At 38.9% G+C, this 22,913-nt stretch overlaps 1 protein-coding gene across 1 annotated transcript in view; it reads left to right on the top strand.

Annotated features, from left to right (window-relative positions):
* SLC6A2 (solute carrier family 6 member 2) overlaps positions 1–22,913 on the top strand; it is a 72,941-nt gene that overhangs the window by 18,984 nt on the left and 31,044 nt on the right. Inside the window, exons 3-4 of the mRNA XM_049805407.1 lie at positions 5,467–5,598; positions 9,439–9,676. Coding sequence (XP_049661364.1) covers positions 5,467–5,598; positions 9,439–9,676 — 370 coding nt within the window. The remainder of the gene's footprint in view (positions 1–5,466; positions 5,599–9,438; positions 9,677–22,913) is intronic.

Below are 22,913 nucleotides of genomic sequence, written 5' to 3'. Positions count from 1 at the left end.
AACAGCTCAAGACAAAAAATGCAGGCTTCAGTTGGCATCAGCCCATGAACAGCATTGAACCATTTCTGGAAACTATTTGTTTTCACTTCCTTTTGAGTGAAAGGAATGCTATTAAAATTGGAATTCTGGAAAAACTGAAGGCCCTGAGCCCAAATTGAGAGTAGAAATATAAATAAATTCAAATCTAGCAACGGTTTGTTAGAGGGAGTAGCTAAATATAAGGGTTTCAAAAGAAACATGTCACTCACCATAGTATAGCTCTACTGGTTTTATGATTCAGAAATACTTTCCATGAAAAAGGTTGCATACTTGGAAGATTTTACTGCATACTTTGAGGATTTTATATGTGCAAAGTGCTGCTGAAGTTTTTATAGTATGTCATGCAATCTGTTTTGCAGAAAATTTTTTTTTTTTTGAGTACTATAATCTATTGCTGGCTGGGCTCAACATCATCATACAGCTGCTGTTAAAATCATCATCTTGGCTTTGACACTGAGGTTATATCATGTTCCTTTGTATCTCTGACTTCTCTTTGCTGTACCATGCAAACCCTTATTGGTTTTAATCTCAGGTCAGTAAAGGTATGCCCGTCCACCCCTTCTTCCCAGGAGCCTGCAGCAGGCTCAAGCTCTCGCCTCCTTCAGAGGTGCCCTCGGTGGCTGTGCAAGCCAGCTGGTAGCTAGTCTTCTGAAGAGCCAGAGCTAACGTTCACATACTAATAAATGTGTGCCTTTCTGATTACCTAGTTCTTCTACCTATGGCGATCTTGTACAATCTAGATTTCAAGGTCTTTGCACCGGGGACTTCCTTTTTCATTCACAAGAGCCTGCACAGGTTAACGTTTACACCCATTTTCCTCATTGTCTGAGCAAACGTACTGCCTTCTATCAACTGTTTCCTGATACTGTTTGAAGTACTATTTATTCTGTATGAAAAAAAAGCAGTGTTGATCAGATACAGAGATTAGCTTGTATTTCAATTCACCAATTGGAAGATCTTTGATTTTTAGACTCTTTTCCTGCACAAATACTGGAAACACTCCTATCTGAAAATATACGGCAATATTTGCACAAAGTTTGTTGTTTTAGCAGACATCCCCGCCAGTTAACATTTTGACTAGAATAACCATGGTAACAAATGCAGAAGGCTAACAAGCACAAATAGTTCAAAGTTGTTTCAACTACCCCTGGCCTGGCCTGCTTCTTGTATGTGCATCAACAAATCCTTTTAGGATAACAGCAGCTGTTTAAATGATCTTTTTTCAGTCATTAGTAAATTAATGCCTCTTTCTGGTATTTAAAAGTGAGATGAGACCTCCTTGTAGGATTGAGAGGAGTATTTAGAGCTGTATTCCTCTTTGCTTCCCACCCCCTAGGATGCTGAAGAACAAAGGGAGGAGACACTCTTTGTGTGGATTCTGTTCTACAAAAATTAAGACAGGCACTGAACACAGGAATGCAAAACGTGTCTTGTATTTTGTCCTTCATTAATTAATATAATAGTGTTTTAAAAAAACTTCTGTGTAAGTTTCCACTTGAAGTTTCACACAGATGGTTCTTGTAGAAGATGAGGGTTTGACCTAATCTAGCTTTGCATAAGACACAAGGCTGTCTTAACTCCATGTATATGCTGGCACCTTAAGGGGTGTGTATGGATCTCATGAAATCTGTTAACAGAGAGATGTAGCAATTTGCAACAGCCCAAGGCCAACCTGTGGCTTTTGAGCTGCATGTGACTCAGTAGGAAGTCAAGTATGGCTCTTATGCCAGGGTTGTATTACAGACATTAATTACTTCAGGTTTTTAGCTGTAAAGGGACATTATGAACCATTAGGGTTTGCTAAGACCAGTATTGTCCCTTGGGATGCAGCTGTGTGCTCAGCCCCATCCCATCACACAGTGGGGGAGTGGAATCCCCTCGACTGCTATCAGTGTGTTATAGCCAATGCAGCAATCCTACAGATTGCATTCCCTCAGCTCTCGGAGGTAGGTAGATCTTGGCAAGCTAGTCTGAAGTGATAGCCAAATTGTGTGCTCCCTAAGAGTTCAGCTGCCTGGGCTATACAAATCTGACCAGCCCCTTGGATTCATGCAATTAAAGCACAGCAGTTTCTGTCGCCAGTGGCACAGGTGGGAGTGACACAGCTGGCATCGTGTCACTCTTCCTAACACATTTTGACTTCATAGACCAGGTAGGCATTAACAGTGAGGCTGCTCCTTCAGAGAAGTCTGGTATGATGCTCAAATTCACACCAGTGGACCTAAAGCAAGAGGCCCACCAGCATGCAGGTTTGCCTCCTCCCTGGCCCACAGGATGTTCACACATGCAGGACAGTATGAAGTCTCCTTCCAAACAGCACCTCTTGTTCTAAGATCCCGTACACAAACCAGTCCTATGATGGAGACCCTGTGCAGCGACAGAGTGAGGTTGATCATGTACCACACATATGCTGTTTATAAGCATTTGCATACCATTCTAGTTTGCAGCAATTTGAATGATACTTTGACCGTCATTTATTTTCCTTTGAAGTGCCCATGATGTTAGAAAGGGTTCAGTGAACAACATGAAGTTCGATTCTGGTTATTGACTACGAATAGAAGAGCACATATCAAGATATTTACAAAATACCTGACTTTTTGGTATTTTTTACCTAATGAGAAGCTGCAAAACAAGAAGTTTCCAGAAGTCTCCAAAACATTAAGTCAACTTCATGTGACTAAGCACCCTTACTTTGATATTTATCTCAATTTCAAAATACTTCAATCATGTAGTTACCTGAAAGTAACCCAGCTATGAAACCCTGCCATACTGTGTAACTGCTCTTTGCTGAAAATTACACCACACTTTATTAATCCCTTGCGGGGGCAGGGCGGGGGAAGAAAAAAAAGAACCTCCTTTAACTAAAGCCTGGAATGACTCGCAGCCAAAGAGATGACGCTTAAGCAAGTATGCCTAAGTACAGTACACTTCACAGTTCATCATGGTTATTAGTCATACTTAAAAACCACGTATTTTAAACTAGCATTTAATATATATGTCCACTACACATCTCCAGGATTAATTTCCTCAAACACAAATTTCCCTATTCAATTTGCGGCATAATGTATTCCACAGTCTCTGGACATGAAAGTTAATCAAACAGCACTCTGTGCAAACTCCATACCTCCCAAATACAAGCTAGGTTTGTGAGTCAGCTCCACACACTGTAATACTATTGAAGCAAGACAAGTATGGCACTACAAAGGCCATCACTTAGAAGAGATCTGACAGAAAAAACACCTAAAATAATTTTTCTAGATACTAGATATAGTGAAAGCAGTATGTAGTATCCCAGATTGATTTAGCTCAGTATGTTTCAGCACTAAACAGAGTTTAGAACTGCAGGGTATCAAGTATTTGTTGAATACAAATATTTTTTTCTCTACCGTAGTCAAACATATGACAGTTCAACATGACAATCAGAGAAAGTAGCTTATGAACAACACTGAAATATTATTAAAACACATATCCCTGGTACTGTAGTAGCTTAATGTGAATGCAGGTTGCATTTCCACTACACTCAATATAAACATCATCAGTACAAAGATTCTTGCCCCCAAAGTGATACAACCAATGTATTTCCACTTTTAGGATACATTCTCAAAGCTTTAAGCTGTTCTTTATTTCTGTTGTTATACCTTGTCTCCGTTTCATTGCAAGATTTCAACTTTCAAATACCTACTTATGACTGAATGCTGAATACATTGTCCTTATCATTATGTTACAGAACTTTACTTTTAGAAGTAGATTTGTGGTATGACTAAGAGAACAGTTTGTTTTTCCGTTCTTATTCTCCAGTATATATACAAAATTCTCTCTCTGAACAGTCATGCTAGGCAGCTTACACTAGTAATATCTGTGAAAAGCAAACATGAAAGGTAAAGGAGCAACAACTATTCAAGACCTTTAAAAGTACGACAGTAGTCCCAAAAGTACTTTTTAAATGTGCAATTCATTCTGCTTACTGGCATGTTTTAGATAGCTACAGTCATGCTTTTAGCTTTTATACTTTTATAGACTACACATACCTTCTGTAAGTTTATATATTTAGAAACAATGCAAACTTACTTCCTTTTGCAAGGGAAGTTTTCAAATTACTAAACCAGTACAGTAGATTTTAAAGGTATGCAGAAGTTCATACTATTTGCTACTGGGAGAAGTAGACACCTGCTGCTGTTTTGCTTTTTTCTTTTGTTGAACAATTTAAGCATGATTTTCACAATCTATTTTCTTTTTCATACCTAACTCCTAAGGACAGCAGTCAGTTATTCAGGATATGTAGTTACTCTGTCAGCTCCTTATTTATCAAAACAATCTAAGAATTTTTTTATACAGACAAATTTTACATGAATTGAACTGTCCTGGATCAAGTAATAACTGTTCTGGACCATGTAATAAAATAAAAGCTACACTTCACAGGTACCACAAAGCAGAGGACTGACAGAGCATCCAGTTATTAACATGACACCAACTATGATTGTTTTACAATGATCATATGTAGCCATGCACTGGGGGAGTGTTCTTTCTGTGACCTGGATCATATAAAATAGCTAAGAAATTTTCAGATAATTTCTACATTAGATGAGCCTTTTGTATTTCAGCTGGCAATACTTTTTATGATAGTAGCATTGACACATCAGGATTTTTCCACAGGTGACAGTTTCTGTGGTATGAACTCACAGGAGAATCCTCAATCAAGTAAAGTTATGTATTCCAGGAAGGTGCAAGCAGCCCTGGCACTGTCCTGCTGCAATATAAAGATGCTGTACTTAGGCCCAGCAGTGAAACCTAGTACATACTCCACGTTAATGGCAATGAATATCACTAGGTTGGAAAGGGGTGTGTTGTCTAACACATTTCATAAGAATAAGGGAATTTATTATAGCAAAAACCAAAATATGCCATGGAAGCCCAAATTCCAGTAGTGATTCATTTTCAAGCCAGAGGTTGCTGCAGACACCATAGACAGTATGATTTAAACCGCACTTACAGGAAGATGCACAACATTTATTTTCCTCTGTTGCTGTCCTCCATGCTCCCTTTTGAACGTACTACTCCAAAAACACTTAACAAAATTTTCCATAGTCCCTTTCCTTTTTAGTTCTGCAAGTGTGTTCGTCATAATTTCTCCTTCAGCTAGGGATTAATTTTCAGGGGTACATTTTTTTCCCCTTTGAAGCCAAAAAGCAGAGGGGAAACATTAGGGGGAAATCGGAGCCACATCTACAGCTTTTTTCGGGGTTTCTGTCTCTGAGACCTTAAAAAAAATACAGGAAAGGGCCAAGAGAACATGGGTTCTTCCTTCCTGATATTTCCCTTCTACTTCCCAAAGGCAGTGGCTTTGCCTTTAGCCAGTAAAAGTAACCAATAGAGAAAGCAAAATGTAACCAAAACATAGACCATACTGTCTAATTATTCTCTTTCCAGGTGCGTTTCTTATTCCCTATATCCTCTTCTTAATCATTGCTGGAATGCCTCTGTTCTATATGGAATTAGCACTGGGACAGTATAACCGAGAAGGGGCTGCCACTGTGTGGAAAATCTGTCCAGTTTTCAAAGGTAAGCGTCCTTCTGCTCACTTGAACAGCACCGTGAGGGTGCCACACACTTGTGATCACAAAGAAAGTAAAGGTCTCTCATCTTTCCACAGACAGCATGATATTTGCTGACCTTTCCCCAACCCTTGGAGTCAGAAGTCTTTTTGTTATCACAAGTGGAGCACAAAATGGGAAAAGCCACAGGAATCATCTTCAGGGTGATTGCTGAGGAGTGCAACAGAGAGCAATAAGCAGGAGCAGTTCAGCCCTGTGCTCCCTTTCCTCTGCATATTGCAGAGTGGGAGGAACTCTGTATCTCTAGGTGGAGGAAGGGGTTGGCAACGCAAACATTTGGAAAAATCAAATCCCATCGAGGGCAGTTGGTTGGCAACGCAAACATTTGGAAAAATCAAATCCCATCGAGGGCAGTTCAGCCCTGTCTCCCCCAGTGACTAAGATAACTACTGACTCCATTCAGTTCATTGTGTGCAGCACTGTCTGCAGAAGTCAGGTACCACAGTGGCTAGAACACTAAAATGGAGTTGTGGAGACTGTAGTTCAGCCACTAGAGTTGTAACATCACGTGAGTTATCTGTAGCTCTGTACCTCAGTTGTCCTCCCTATGAAATGGGAGGAATGATTCTGATAGACTTTATAAAGAGGTTTTCAAATCTAGCAATGAAATGCACTTATTAAAACCTTAACATTATTATTACTATTGAGTGTTCTCCACTAGGGTTAACTTTCCAGCATCACTGAATAAAAGGCTGTGGATTGCTGTCTTGTGCACTGAGTTGCAATCATTCTGCAAGGAAGAAATATCCAAAGTTAGGTGTTTGGATACTGATCAGGGTGTTTGGCATTGATCAGGGATAAAGGGATCTCCCTGGGTGAAAGAAGCCATATGCTTTCTGTACATAAACAAACATTTGTTAAGGAGCCTCAAGAATTTTCTTAAGCATTGCTTACCAGCAAAAATTGTAAATTCCCTTATATCTATACCAGATTGTATCTATAATCTTATATAAAAGCCTTTTCAACACAGAGCTATCTGAAATGAAACCAGTCAAGCTCAGCTGATCTTAGAAGCTTAAAATTCACATTATGTTCATCCTGTGACTGACAAAAGCTGAGGAGCTTAACAATAGCAATCCAAACTTGGCAGATCTGGTGCTTGGATATAGGTTACGCTGAGTAAATGTTAGTCTTCTTTCTCAAAATACAGCTTTCCTCTTTAAGCAGTCTAGTGCTGCCCAATAGGAAAACTGCAGGGTTTTTTCTTATCAGTAAAACCCAAAACTCACAGCAAAATTAGAGATATAGTAAAAAATGAATAAGCAAGGTAATAAAATATGTGCCTCAAAATTTTAAAATAAATTCATATAAGATTTACCTAGTCCTTCTATAATCCATTCACTTGAGGCAAAATTCATCCTACCACCTGGAAACCTGATGACCCTTGCTCAAGCAAAATTCCTGCTGGTATCAGTTAATACCTTTGGATGCCAACAAGGATTTTGAAAACCTAACTGCAAAAATTAGACCTTAAGGATCTCAAAGAGTTTGAGCCAAATACCACTGCGCTCAGAGGTACTCTGTCTGTTGACTTCAGGATTGAAAAGATGATGAGAAAGGAAAATAGAACTTATTTCATGTACGGTCTTGTTGACATTCCAGCTGTGTTTTTAAGCTGACATTTTCAAGGTGGACTAAACATACATTACTGTTGATTTTTAAGTGTTCTTATTACTAGGATATAGAATAGCATAAGTTATTTGATTCTCCAAAAGTAATAAGCATTGAGTTCAATTTGCACCTCAGCACTAGTATAAAATCAGTATTTTAAAAGCTTTGACCAAATCTTCTGGTAACATACAAACACATTTTACTGCTAATGCTTTTGAGTTGTTTCTGGGATAACTCAAATCTCTCACTCAAATGAAAAGTACACAGTCTACACAAATTTATAACAGCTAATCTAAATGAGCAGCACTATAGTACTAATTTTAGCTATGAATATTATTGCTGTAAACTCTAAGGACTCTACTTCTAATAAGATGCTCTTACAATGCAAGCAATTAAAAACACACCCCTGTAACCTTTGCAATACAGTCTGTTTTCATCTCTGCATTTTCCAGGGTCTATTTTGGAGTGTGGGTGGTGCAGCATTACTTTTAAGAAAAGCTAAACCTAGAAACAGGAGAGCAAATTTATTCCTGAACATTCTTATGATTTCAGAGGAGTGACATTTAAGATACATTTGATCCAGTATTTTTTTTCTTGATATTAAGTATCTATCATTGTCCTGAATTAGAGGAATTTCAGAAAAACTTTTTTAAAACAGAAATCATCCAATTTCAGTGCAACATATATTACTTGTACTTAGTATTTTAACATTCACATTAATATTTAAGAATTATCCCCTTGGGTGACTCCCCCCTCCTCTCCATTCTATTGATCATAATGTATCACTAGAGTTTGAGTGTTAATGTACTGGATTCATTTAAGCACCAAGGATCTGAAGATACGGTTTCATATTTACTTTCACAACCTTTTCCCCAATGTTAAGGGTGAGCAAACTGGTCTATGGATTAAAAGCCTCCGGAAGAGCAAAGACTAACTTTGGTATATGCAGCAGTCTTTGAACTGCCAACTCCTTGAGGGTCAACATCTGTTCCTTATGCAAATTTTAAACCAAGGATTAATACTCAAAGCGTTGTGCTACTTCCTTGATTTATCAAGAAATATGAAAGCCTAACAATCTCCAATTGCTAGGATCTCCAAAAAACTAAAATGAAGAAAATTAGAAGTAAAGGTTTACACTTAGATGCTGTGACAGTACAGTGATGATAGTCCTAAAACAGCTTTAGTCTCTACCTGTTATATCTAATACATACAACTTTGGGGTAGGACTCGGAGAACAATGCTGCACACAGAGTAAAGGAAGAATGATATAAGCCAATATAAAGCAAGCTTCCAGAACAATTCTGCCAACAAACTTTTGTTCTGCTCTGACAATAGTACCAAAGCTTCCTCCCAAACACTGGAAAATGTCCATTTTCATGAGGACAACATGCATTCTCTGGGGCTTTCTTGCTAAAGGGACCCTCCAAGCACACTTCACAGTATGCAAAAATATAAAACAAATGTTCAAAGTCAAAAGAGAATGCTTACAGTGGGGATTCTGTAATCCTGGGGAGATAATGAAAAGGTTTGAAGGTCTACACACAGTTTAGCCCCAAGCTTGATATTCACCAAGATTTACTGGCATGCCCAAGAACCACTTGGAGCCCCTCAGTGGAACAGCACAGAGTGTTTCATGCATGTTTTGGACCTAATTACACGCTGACGGAAGCCAATCTGGGGATTAACAATGGGAAAGAAACAGGACAGGGATCACTGTCTGTTCCAAACTAGCTCAGGGTGGGAATGTGAGGCATAGGGAAACTTCACTTGAGTCTCGAGCTTTACTTTTCCAAGAAAAGTTGCCAAGACTCTGACATTATGAAGATGAAGTGAGTTTCACTCCTAACATGGGCTTGCAATCTTCTGCATTGGAAGCAAATCAGCAATGGAGTTGTACAAGAGCAAATTTTGACATTGCACTGCTTAATTTCTTTTTTTGGCAAACAACTGGATTTGCTAAAAGCGAGTCATTTACTAAAATCATTGATGTATTTTTTTTTTTTAAGGTCAGTGACACTGTGTCTGCATGTGTGTATGTAAATGTCAAAAGTTCCTTTTATTGGTCTAAAGATCTAAAATGAATTTGCAACCATGTATGGCTGAGTTTAACAACAGTGTTTGTATATACTCGTGCATGTAAAACACAATGTATAATCTAGTTTTCCTTTGTCTTTAGGTGTAGGCTATGCAGTGATACTCATAGCTCTTTACGTGGGTTTCTACTACAACGTTATCATAGCTTGGTCTCTGTATTATCTATTTTCATCATTCACATTTGAGCTCCCCTGGACAAACTGCGACAACAGTTGGAACAGCCCGAATTGTACAGATCCCAAACTCTTCAATGCATCAGTACTTGGCAATGGTACCAAATACTCGAAGTACAAGCTCACTCCTGCAGCTGAATTTTATGAGTAAGTGTTGACCTGACTTTGCTATTTATTAAAAATTCTATGTCTAACTGTGATTACTCTGGAAGGTAAAACAGCTTAGCATCCAGCCTCTAGAATAAGCATCAGAAGACTAAGGCTAAAATGCAGTTGTAATGTTGATCTGTATTCCTGTGTGATTAAGACTCTTGCCTCTGTGAGCTTTGGTTTCTCCTGTGCAATACTTGCCACTGAGCAAAATGGAATTGGACAAAAGACACAAGTCTTCCCCGATGTACCACTTCCGCTTGCATCAACTTTGCCAGGAAAAGGAAACACAGAAATATTCTGACAAAGATGACTGCATGCCAAACTGAGCTGACTTTAAGGCTTTAAAATAATCATTTGTTCAACAGGCTTGGCCTGTTTCTCTACTTGCAAAATATCTCAGAGCAGACATCTGTTTGCTCAGCTGCTTCAATAGTTCAATGAAGTGAGATGAAGCACCGAGCAGGAGAGCTGCTGCCACATTGTGGAAAGATGGGTTTTTCTAATTCCTAAGCAAAAGAGCATTCTGCAGTATGGGCCAAGACAGGCAAAGGCACACTCAAATCAAACACTTGGAATCCAAACCAAAAAGGTATATAAACTAACAACTGAACTATAAAATAAAGATATCGATCTGTGTATAAATAATTGCATTATGGGCCTCCAGGGGAAAATGGGATTTGATTAGGATAAAAAAGGAGGATGGGCATCAGGGTAATTGAATCAGCCGTTGAATTAATCTGAATAACCAATTCATAGTTCTGTGTTGGGAATAGAAGGATATCAGAACACACACCTGCTGAGCAGCAAGTCCAGGCCTGTAGAAACAAAGGGACACCACTGTTACTATAAATAACCTAGTGTGTGTTACACCATGCCTGGCTACAGCAGCGATTTCGAGGTCTGTGTTCATAGCTCTGAAACATTTGTGGCTGCTATTTCTCCTCTGAAGACAGCACAGTGAAAGATCAGTTACCAAACTGTTGGCACAGGTTTGGGTAAACTAAACTCAGTGCTTTGAAAACAATAAGGGGGGACTGAGTTCAAAGGAACTCACTACAATGGCAAATAATGACACCTAGAAAATCTACTGCCCTTACAAAGACAGTATGTGATGTGTTTGTAACTCAAACATGAAGATAGATCATTTATAGCAAAAGGCTATATACACATGTAGTCAGTTAAAGAACCTTCACTTTGAAGTGAACTATAAGAAGTTATACATTCAGTATCTTCAAACAAAGAACTGCATTATTACAGAACTTCCATCTGAACAGCATTTGAAAAGAGGTTTTCTTTATCATTTTCTTGTGCTTAAGCCTTTGTAAAGCAAAATGCAATCCCTATATTCTTGCTTTGCTCCTTTGTGATTTAAAGTGGTTCTACACATTTTCTGTTATCACATCATGCTTGGGGTATGATTTTGAGTTTGTAGTGGGTGAGGTTGCGGTAGAATCTATTCACAATGTTTTGATTTAGTTCCACTGATCTGGGGAACAGCTCAATTTGTGATTCTGTCTGTACACTTAAACTTGAAACATTAGGGATCTTCCCTCACCATGTAAAAGATTCAAAGTGCAGTTCTCAGAAGGTAAGAATAAAAAGGGAATTTGACATTTCATTATGCTTTGATCCCTGAATTTTGGGGCCATAATTAAGTCCCTAGGCCCTGTACTTATTAGCAACTAGATTATATTGCAAAAATTAGAATAACCACTCAAGTAACACAATCTGTAACATCTGCCTCCCCAGCTGTAAAAACAGGGAATCACAAGGGGCATTATGTTCACTTATCCAGTATTTGGATTAGGTCATCAAGTCCAGCTGTACCGCTCAGGTGTGGACCTAAACTTGTGCAATGTTTTAGTGTATTCAGATCCAACCTAACAAAGACAGCCCAATTCAGAAAACAGTGTTTCTTATATCAAATAATCTAACTCATTCCCATGGTCTTTTTACAACAGGGAGAGCTGAATTTTCTGATCATAAAGTTTCCTATTATGTGCAACAGGGTCAGGAAATAGAAGTGATGATGTAGTATTAAATTTGTATCAATATAGTGGGTTTACAAAATGATGCACCATTTCTGGGTGGAGTATGTTAAATAATAGTTCAAGTAAGGGTCTTGACTGGCTATGTTCCCTCTGCAAACCCCCTCAAGTAAAGGCTGAATATTCCTTTAAGAATACTGGAGAACACTGGGTGTCCTCATACCATATTGCACTACTGCTTGAACAACTGCTGAACTTGACCGAACTGTTTGTGTAGGAATCACACCTGATTCTTCCTGGTAGATAGCCATTAGTCACTTCTTAATCAACAAATATTTGCCAGAGGAGAACTACAGCTCCTGATGGAATGGTTTGTGCCAGGTCAGTCTATTCCTTAGAGCCAGAAATCCTAAATTATTGACTGGATAGCTAATTGATCCTTCCTCAGTACTACTGTGGATGAATAAGAGTTCATGTGGATGATGAAGACACTGGTTTCCAAATTCTGTGATCATATTTACTTTCTTAAGATTGTACTGCTATCCAGTGGTACAAGATATTAGCAATAACAGAGACAATTACTTTGGGGGCAATAGATTTATTATGACAGATTTAAGATTTTGAGTTTTGATCAGTTATATAGAGAAACAAGGAAGTGGAGCAGCTACTTTTATACCAGAGGGAAATCAAACTATGCCACTCAAAATTCAGTGGGATACCTATGGAAGCCCAGCCTCTGCACTAACACAACAAAGTACGATAATTAGCATTATTAAAACAGGAACTGAAAACAGCAACAGCACTGGACCCCACTGTAAAAATAGGATAGAAAGGAAGAGATTTTGTCAGTGGAGGTGAAAATAAGTTCCATTACAATTTTGAGTATTTGGGGCCATGTTTTCAACCACAGTAACTAGCATAACAAGAACTTGCTGCTCTGTGTTACTGGGATGCACTGCAGCTTATGGGAAACTTGTTAAGGATGCTAAATGTGCCCAAGCACTTAAGCCTTCAGCCTCAAGCCTACATGGGAAGCGCTACAGCTTGAACTTGGTTCTATAGGTTGTATATTTACATCAATAACATATGCAAACTTTTGCCTTCTGGTGGGCATGCTGAACTGGAAGCAGGGAGACCAGAAACACCAAACATCTGTTTTGCAGTTGGAGAGTGACTGAAAAGAGGTACTTCCAAAACAGGCCACAAGCAGAAAGCTGGTGTGGTTACCCTTAAAAGAAACAAACACTTCTTCTTTTTGGGACATGACTCCTTCACACAAAGCTTGCCTGACCATGAATTTAGAGTAGGTTATTTCCTAAAACCATGCAGCTGCCAGAGCTGACTGTCTCTATCTCCACCAGCACAGGAATAAACTGTAGGAAGAGGTGGGAGTACTGTGATGTGATAGTTCATCTAATACTCCAAGAAAGGCACCTCTAAGTTCAACAGAAATATGCTGATTCTTACCACTTACATCAAATGAGAGAAGGGAAAACTTGCTAAGAATCTAGGCCAAATCTTTCAGCTGTCCAGTATCTGGCAGGGAGGGAAAGCAGGGAGAAACCTCTAAGCCTCAGACTTGGAAGAAATCAGTTCAAATTGCAATTTTCATGCCAAGGCAGTGACAGGCAGACTTTGACAAACATTATTTGGCTTTTATTTTCAAGCCTTAAGAGTTGGGCAATAATTCAGGTTGAAGTAGTTCTACACTTAGGCTTTCTAGAGTGTTTCATTTTACTAAGTCTGGTTTCAGTGATTCAGGCTTAATTCAGGTCAAAGTGCCACTGACATCAATGGGACAGTTGCTTACAACAGGAAGGAATAGGACCTCTACAATACTTCATTAGAGATGGTTAAAATCAATTATAAAGTATTTGTACACTGCAAACTTAGCAAACAAGCACTCCAAAATCTGATAACAACTGGTGCCCTTCTGCTAGTAATAGTCATAGGAGAAATGCAGTTAGGAATAAAAAGTAAATTCCACATTGCTTTGGAGACACACATTACTTCAATTACTTACCTCTTCAGCGGTTTGGAATTAAACACACAAAATGCAAAGGACCTTCTATCCTTTCAACATATATTAATATAATTCATTATAAACATTTTTTTGGAAGAACACAAATGCATCACTACAAAAAAAGTTCCCCTATCTACTCCATATCACTCCTATTTAAATACTTTATCTGAATACAGGTATACTTTATATTTGTTCTCTCCATTCTTGTGTCTGGGAAAAGTTTGTTACCATCTTGCTTTCATTTGCTGACAGTTAAGAAATACCAGTTTGGAGGAACAAAAGCACTATTCTTCTCATGAGGTACTGTGCCTGTAAAAAATCATGAGCTGTTATAGGAACAAATCCTGGCAATTTTTTAAACAAAACAGTGAAATTGTCAACAAATTTATTGAGCTACAGCTATTTTCCTCTGATAGGAAATTTTTGTGCCAGATTCAGTAAAGAAAACTCACAGAATTCACAAGTATGCCCAGCTGTGAGTAATTGCAAAAAGCTACCTTAGAACAAGAACTAAAGACAAAGTTCAGTTATGGCAGTCTACATCTATCATATTTATGAACATAAATTTATGAGGAGTGTGTGAACCAAGACTATTCTGAAAAAACCCTCACCCTACACAGCAAAGGTTACTTTTATAGACCGATAGGCTTGTTCTTTGGGGTACAAGTCTTCACCAGAAATACCACCACAGACCAAAAGGTCCACATAGTACAGTATCATGTCAAATGGAGCGATCGACACTATGTGCTTCAAAGGAAGATGCAGGAACCTATCCCCATAAAACGACTCTGAAGCAACCTCTCCCAAAAGAGAGAAAACACCACTTCAATTAAGCATAAGCAATTCTGCCTATAAATGCTTATAAAAACTGAATCAGACAACAAGAACTAATTAGAGTGGATAGCCCTATATTCTGCTAATCATATCTGGTAAGAAAAGACTCTAAGCTCATGCTAAACGTGATCAGCAGTTCTCAATGATACCACTCTCCTGGACAACAAACCTCCACTGAATACATCTGAAGCTTCTTTAGGAGGTTTCTTCATGTAACATCTGTACCCTGTGAACTAATTAGAGAGTTTGTACGCAATGAAAAATTAAGAACCTCTCTAGACATCTAGACTTACTCATCTTTTGAATCTTAATTGTAAGGAAAGTTGTCAGGTGTTTCTGACAGGTTTGAAGTTAGGTAGCAGTCATCTATTTACCTTCATAGAAATCACACAAAGACTATCAATAATTCTAGCTAGGTTCTGTACCTTCACCCCTAGAAAATCCCCAGAATGCAACCGAGCTCCTCCTCTGATTTCAGTGGGCTTAGAATTAGGTACATTATTAAATACTTTATGTGGGAAATTTATGGCAATAAGCAAGCTATTTGAGATATCAATTCTATATTAATTGCACAGGCACATTTAGGAAGTTTGGGTGCATTGTTTACACATCCATAGTCTGAGACCAACATATTTGCATCCCTACACATTGTATATTTACTTTTTGAACACACTGTTTATTTACTTTTTGATTGTGTTGACTTTTTTGGACTCAACTAAGTAACTCAATCTTTCTCTTTTTGACTCAGCGCATAGAAATTTCTGGTACAAGTATTTATATGCATAAAATAAAAAAAGCTATTCCACAAATATTTACATGTGCAGCTTTGACATTTACTTTTCACCTATGTTCACATCTTCACATTTGTTGACCATTTACCTACACAAAGAGAAAAGAAATCAAATGCAAGTACAGTGGAAGTCAATCCACGTAAGTGTGTACACATGTTCTTAGGCTTTGGACAGCTTTATGGAAATGATTCCTAAACCACAACACGCCCTTGTGCAGCAAGTCCAGAAAACTGGAATAATGACCACTTTGCCAACTTAAATTTGCGGGGCGGGGCGGGGAATATGAGATATTGCAAATGTCAGGAGCTGCACATTATGCTGCATGCAACTGGCTTGCTTTGTGCTTACTTGTAGGACGAATTCTAACCGCTACCTTTACATACAGAGTCCTATGTAGTTTGGTAGTGGCACCAAGCTCTGAGCAATAATTACCACAGCTGAGGTCAGTGCTGCAGCAGGTCCCCTATATTACCTTGCATTTGAAAACCTGGCAAGCAGAAGCAGAGCCTTTCTCTGTGGAACATCTCCACCTGCTTATATTGCTCAAGACAAAGCCAATAATGGTGTCACACACAACTAAACACCCATTTATTTGTATCCACCTGTTTCCTGTCAAATGTTCTCTACAACACACTACTGACGTGATACCACCACTAGTGTTTTATGTGTTGCTTCCTATAGGCAGAGTGTTTTGCCCATCCTAAGCTATCACATGTAAGCATTAATCCATGAAAAGGTTACAAACTTAACCTCACTGTGTAAAGGACCCAGCATTACAACAAATGTCAAACCACAAAGTGAGCATTCATTTGTTGAAATGTCCTCAATTTGTGGTGCATGAGCCTATCCCTATGGTTGATTTTCTTCAACTTTGTGTCTTTCCGTGTGGCTCTTCTGAAATCAGTAAAGCTTCATGAAAGGTCAACAGCTGCTTTGGAGAGGCTGGGGCTCTTCTTTCACCACCTCCCTGTCTAGGGCAGTGCATGGCCAATTGAGAATGCTGACTGAAGCAACATTTAACTTGCTGACTAAGGGCTGGGGCAGTTGGGAGCACATGTGCTCTAACTGCTTTGCCATGTATCCTCAAACAATAAACTTTTTTCAGGAGTTCAGTATTCATTAGAGCTGCAGAGGGCTGAAATTCAAGTGTTTCCTATCTGCAGATCTCAGTATAATAAAAGCAGATTTTGAAAATCTCTTTTTTTCAGTGCTGTGCAGACCTCAGTGTGTTGAAGTGTGGCACAAATAGCAGGGGAGGTCAGAATTATCGAGTTAATGGGAGAATTAAGCTGGGTGAAAACTTAAGTGAGTTGAGAAAAACATTCTCAGTGAATGAAGAGTTTAGTCCTAGTGGCCACATATAATTTCAGGATTATCGTGATTCAAAAAGAAATACCATTTCATTCAGTACAAATAATAATTAATTATACGCCAGCCAGGGTGCCACTGGTAAATTATCTTTCTGTAAGTGATTCCCAAAATCTAGCTTGAAGTCCATTACACAGCTCCATTCTCCAACACAAGAGGGAGCTGAAATATCTTGAGAAACAGAAAAACCCAGGCAACAAAGGTGTTGGCAAAAGACAATGCAGTATCCAACAGAGCTGGAGTGAGTACCTCCAGCTGAACCCAAGCTGCCTGGCTGCTGCAGAGCCCCTGGCATGTCTCTGAAGCATGCCCAGTGCTCCAGGGTGGGGGAGAGGTATGTAAGCGCACAGCACCACTGTCCTATGTTCTTGGCTGTACGAGAGCACGCTCCCGGAGCCAGGCTATCCTGCACTGCAGTGATGCCTTACGCAGAGCTCTTTAGAAAGCACCCAGATGCAACCCAAGCAGCTCAGACAGCAGCTGTAGGTATGGCAGAGCTGGGTCTGAGCCAGGCTAACCCTGTTGCGTTTCGCTGACTTCACGTGGAGAGACACTGTTATCTCTGCACTGCGCCCCTAGCCCCAGAATTACAGTGAGGAGACACTGGTATTCAGTCTGCGTGGAGCCGGCTCAGGTCTGCCGGGTTTGTACCACATGGTCTGCCCCACACAGCTGTGGATATACACCTTGTGGACACAAACTGCCATGGAAACAATACAGCTGAATTTAAGCAGTGCTGCACCTGAAGTAAAAATACCTGGAGCCTGGCAAACTGTGCAAGAAGAACTCTAACCCCACCTGCTTAATGCGGATAGCTAACCTTCCACAGAAAGAGAACCAACCATATTTTATGCTCTGATGGAAACTGGCAGCAATGACAATTGAACTATGGTTGCCCAAATATGTAACACAAGAGATGCATGTAGGAGACCCTTCTAATTGAGCACAATTATCATGCTTCAAATTGCCTTCTAAATTGACTATATAATTTAATTTCTATAGATTGCACACTGTATACACGACAGTTCTTTTAGCAACTTGAATCTACAACTTGCATTAAGTTCTAAATCATAAAAAAACTAGTCTAACTACCAGAATAGGGAATAGAGCTCAGGACACCAGGACTATATCTATTTATATCTTAGCCAATTTGTGATACTTACTCTATTCATGCCATTTGGGTTTGATCCCATAAAAGTGACTACTAACTTTTAGAACTATTAAGTTTTTAGAATTACTTAATATGTTAACTAACAATACTTTTGTTAGTTAACACACTAATTTGCTGACAAGTTGATGACATTTTTGCAATCTGAACAAATCTGATACAACACATCTGAAAATCGTTTAAAGGAATGACACCCTTCTATTGATCGCATCAAATTTTGGCAAATAACTTTTGCCTTTAATAAAAAGAGAAAGAATGAGCCTATAGAGCTGTGTAATCATATCTGGATTGAAACATAAAATTATAATTGATTTGGCATTGGAAAACTGAGGCCTACTCTGAGACCTTTAACTTGATCTGTTTGTACAAAACCTTCTAAATTTCCAAAATACAATCATGTAAATCTGTCTAGGGATGAAGAATACAAAAAGCTCCTTAGAAAGTCCTTAGAAAGAACCAGTCTGACAAAAAAGTCTAGGAGAATTCTATACCTAAAACTCTTACCTCCTGTTTTCTCGCTATGGATTAAATGTTTTGGAGTGAAGAAGATACAGAGTAATTTTCAGATCATGACCCTTGGCATTTCTTTTTCCATTGGTTCCCTGTTTCAAATACTCACCACTTCCATAAAGAGTATATTCTGAATGGCTCAGAGTGGAGACAAAGCAAAGGTTCATAATAATCCTTATTTTATAGACGGGAACACTAAGACACAGAGATGAACTTATTGGTTCCAGCATTACCTATTATTAGAACTACGACTGGATCCTTCATTTACTGAGTCCCACTGAGCAGCTGCCCCCTTGCCTCCTCGATAATTTGTCTTTAGTAGGGTTCATGTATGACTACTAAACAGCTAGGCTTCCTGTTGGCTTTCCGTGATCTGACACCAAATTAAAGAGGACCCAAGTGCTGCACAAAGACAAACCAGAAGATAGTGGTACTAGCAAATGAATCACTGTTTGCTGAGTTCAATGGAGATGAACTGTTTCCTTTTAGCCAAACACAGTGTGGAAGTAAGGCAAGAATTGGTTCCAGAGTTATAGGGTGACTACGGGAATCTTCCCAGCAGAGAGCACAGGGAAGGAGAGATTGAGAAGAAATCTCACAAAGAGAGAAACCAGAATCAATGAATGCAGCTTCAGTCTGAAATCCCTTCACATTCCTGCTCCTCTTGCAGACAGGCAGAAAGACTCTTGGGACCCATATTTACATTGATGTACAGTCTCAAAGTTATTGCAAATGTAGTTTACACTCCCTCACATGGAAAGCAGTCTTAGCATAAATCAGGTTCCTTTGCACAAATCCCTGATTAAAAAAAGTTAATTTCTTATCTCTAGTGCATGTTCTTTGATTCCGGGTGCTGTACTAACTAAATATTGCTAAAGCTCTGACTAGAATATCAGAAAACTTAAACAATTTATTAGCTCCTCTTGTATACTTTGCTGAGCATAATAGGTCCCTGTTCTACTTTGTCAGCTCCGTTAATGTTTATTCTCAATCTTCCCCATAACATTTTCTTCTCCTTTTTTGCATGTATTTCTCATCTACTTTCATTCTTTTCTCAATAACAACAATCTGCAAGCAAAATACTAATTCTAGTTGCCTCACTACCCCTGATTTTTCCTTTCTGTTTGACTCAGAGTTCTAAATTATGAGAGTTTATTTTGTTAGCAGAATTGGACAAATATCTCTGTACTTAGGAAACAAGAATCACTTTCAGAAGCTTTTACTTAAGACATTCTCAGTAGCTTTGGACATAATTTAAAGAAGTTGACAGACAACAGAGGCTGATACTAGTTGGTACTGTACCTCCTCTGGTTCCTTGGCTTAGGGATTTAAGAGAGAGCAGTTTATGCCACTTTGTCTGACTTACATATGTCTTTATAGCATTGGGAAGTGGGACAATCCTGCAGCTAGTGAAGGCAACCTCAATTCAGGAATGGACGTTGGCCATGTTGCATCATTCTGCTGTAATATCAAAAGGCTGAAAATTCAGGTGTTTTGACCTCAGAGCTTCCTGAATGGGGAATCTTGCAGTATCTCTCACTTCACATTTTCTTCTTTGTGGCCAGTATAAAGGAAGTGACCAAGTATAATCTAAAGGAGCCAGTCAGGGATTTATCACTCAACTTGCCTTAACACAGACAGGCTAAAAACAGCCTCAGCTGCTCATGAAGTAAGTATTCCTTGGTGTGAAAAAATTGTGGCATAATTGAGCTAACTGGATTTTCTATAGCATCACTGATACATACTAACTTGGATGAACATGATGAATGCAAAGTTCTTTTCAAATTTGCCCTTCTTCAAAAAATGACTGTTTTTCAAAGAACGTTACAGAGCTATATCCTTCAAACCAAGAAGGTTTAGTCTACCTAATACTTTGGCCACTGCTTCTCTCCTCCATCTCTTCACATGTCAGCACATCTTAACCTAAATTGCAGTCTAGCACTAGATCTTTTATAATTTATGGTGCCACCTGAACAGAAATGTAGCTTCTAGTAGGTAAACATTCATGAACTACTTCCCAGCAACCCTCAAAAAGGGCACCTATCAGAAAGCTTCTGTGACTTCTCTTCAGAGGTGACAAAGAAAAACAAAAAAAGAAAAAAGGAAAAGGAAACAAAACCTGCTAGAATTACAGCTCAGAAACAGCAGCTGTCTATGAAAATTTCCTTGCTTAGCTGCCCAGTTACACAGCTGTTTTGGCTGGTTACAGAAGTACTTTTCTCGTCCTGTTGTATGATCCCTTAACCTGATTAAGGGAGCAGAACTCTTGGAATGGAGATTCTCCTGAAAATCCTGGGAATCTTGCATTTGAAATGGCAGTTCTGGCAAGTGTTCCAAATAGTAAGACACATTGCTAGCTGCTTCTTGGAAAGCAAACACACAAGGAAGCAGGCTTCTTTGCAAATCTAGAAAAATATTTGGGCAAGAAGAATAAAAAGTTAAATAGGCAACAAAGAATGCAAGTTCAGATTCAGTTTTTCTGAGTAGACATCTACATATCATAATCCAAAGGACTTCCTTTACAACATCCAGCTATGACAGTGATAGCAGTGTAACTGCGATAGCACAGATTGCCAAAACCCTCCCAAGATCCTGGACAAATGTTCTCATCAGAAACCTGTGAAACTTTTCCTGGCTATACTTATCACTGCCCAAGCCGATAAGTTTAGAATGGAAACAGGCATTCCTGCCCAGGATTCACTTATACCTGTGGATCCTCTGGCAATTTATGCTTTATTAGCAGAAATACAAGTAGCTTTCATTGACGCTCAAAGCAAAAGTTGAATAAGACCTACCTGTTTATTTACATTTAATTAAAGATAATAGGTTTTTAGATGAGATATGAAGAAGACTGCCTCTATATTTTACTTTTTCCATAGGTAACAGCTGTATTATTATATAGCTACATTGTTGTATAATAGGAGTTAAACTCACCTCATACTTTCTAAATAGGAACATTCTTGAATATATGCCACAAACACATGGTCACTACCCTTTTAATGCCCTGCTTGTTATTAGCCTTACAATAATCCCAGTTTGGATAAAAGATACTTGTAGAAAGCATCTTCCTAAATCAAGCAGCTGATTTAGGAGGATGCTTTCTACAAGTATCTTTTATCCAACCTGTGATTAATCATAGAAACAGTTCAAAAATACTGCATTTCTTATTAAATCCAAGAAACTAGAGAAGCAGAACTATTACAATTCTTAGCTGACCATATCTTGATGCTTTAGGGATCAAAAGGGAATTGTGTGCAACTCTTTCATATTACTAGACAATGGGCCTTAATTTTCCCAGCATGTTTCTACAGTTTAAGTAACACAGATACATTTTTCAGTTTTTCCCATTTAAGTTGACACAGGTTTGCCTTATCTTGGAACTTATTCAACTATTTCACTCATCTCTGACCTGATAAGACCAGTGCTTAAGTTAATTCTGAAGCACCATCTATCTAGTAAGAGATTGTATGGGCACAGCCAATGGGGCTGGAATTAGACTCCTCAGGCTTTAGTCTCTACATGTCTGCAGTCATGCAGGGCAAATCACTCGGTACTTCAGTTTCTCTAAAATGCAGTTATCTTCATAAAACATGTCAGGGTCCTCCAGTGAAAAGGGCTTTTTTGATTTGATTTGTTTGTCCCATCATGGTGCTAAGAGAAGCCAACAGAGATCAACTTTCTATTTCACCCAAGCAGTGCACTGCAAATAAAAGGTGATAGAGAAAGGGAAGGAGACAAGGAAGGTCGTGATCATTTTACCTGGATGGGGACTGAAACACTAAGAAACTGAATCCCTGAGCCAGCATTCTGTAGATTCATATCAGAACCAGGAGTTAGCTCTGTAATTCACGTCTAGTGCAGGGCTTCAGCCGCAATGCCATTCCTCTTTGCAAATGCAGCTTTCAGTAAAGGAAAATATTTCTGCATTTTTTAGATTTGTAAAAGCAGCAAGAGACACTTCAATAGCACAGAACTAAGTTAAAGGGACGGAGATCCACTATAACATCTCTCCCATATCCCTGTGCCTGTTGCACACAATGTGTTTTGACAGCTCTACTTGTAGATATCACCAGTCATGAGGACAAACACTCTTTCCTACACTTCAGTCCATTTCACTGTGTAGATCTCAAAAGAATTAGCTTGCTCTAGTAAGCAACAGAATTTCCTCTGCTATCACTCCACTGTCTCAGTGGACAACAGAGAGCACTATGTCCAGTTTAAATTTACCAATTGTTGCTTTTCCTATCCAACCACTTTTTTGCAGCCTCACAATAGCCTATTCAAAAAGAAATTGAGAGTAACTTTGGAGCTGCTCAAGTTACAGAAAGCGAGCTGTTTGCTTATCTAGAATCACAAAATAATTTAGGTTGAAAGAGGTCTCTGAAGGCCATCTAATACAACTCCTTACCCAAAAGCAAGGCTAACTTCAAAAGTAGATCAGTCCGCTCAAGGCCTTTACTGGCTAAGTTTTAAAATCTCCAAGGACAGAGATTCTGCATCCTCTCTGGGCACCTGTTCAGTGTTCAAGCAAGAATCAATGAATGACACT

The sequence above is a fragment of the Accipiter gentilis genome, chromosome 7 (genome assembly GCF_929443795.1).
Source record: "Accipiter gentilis chromosome 7, bAccGen1.1, whole genome shotgun sequence".
NCBI lineage: Eukaryota > Metazoa > Chordata > Aves > Accipitriformes > Accipitridae > Astur > Astur gentilis.
This window is presented reverse-complemented; position numbering and strand designations above follow the sequence as displayed.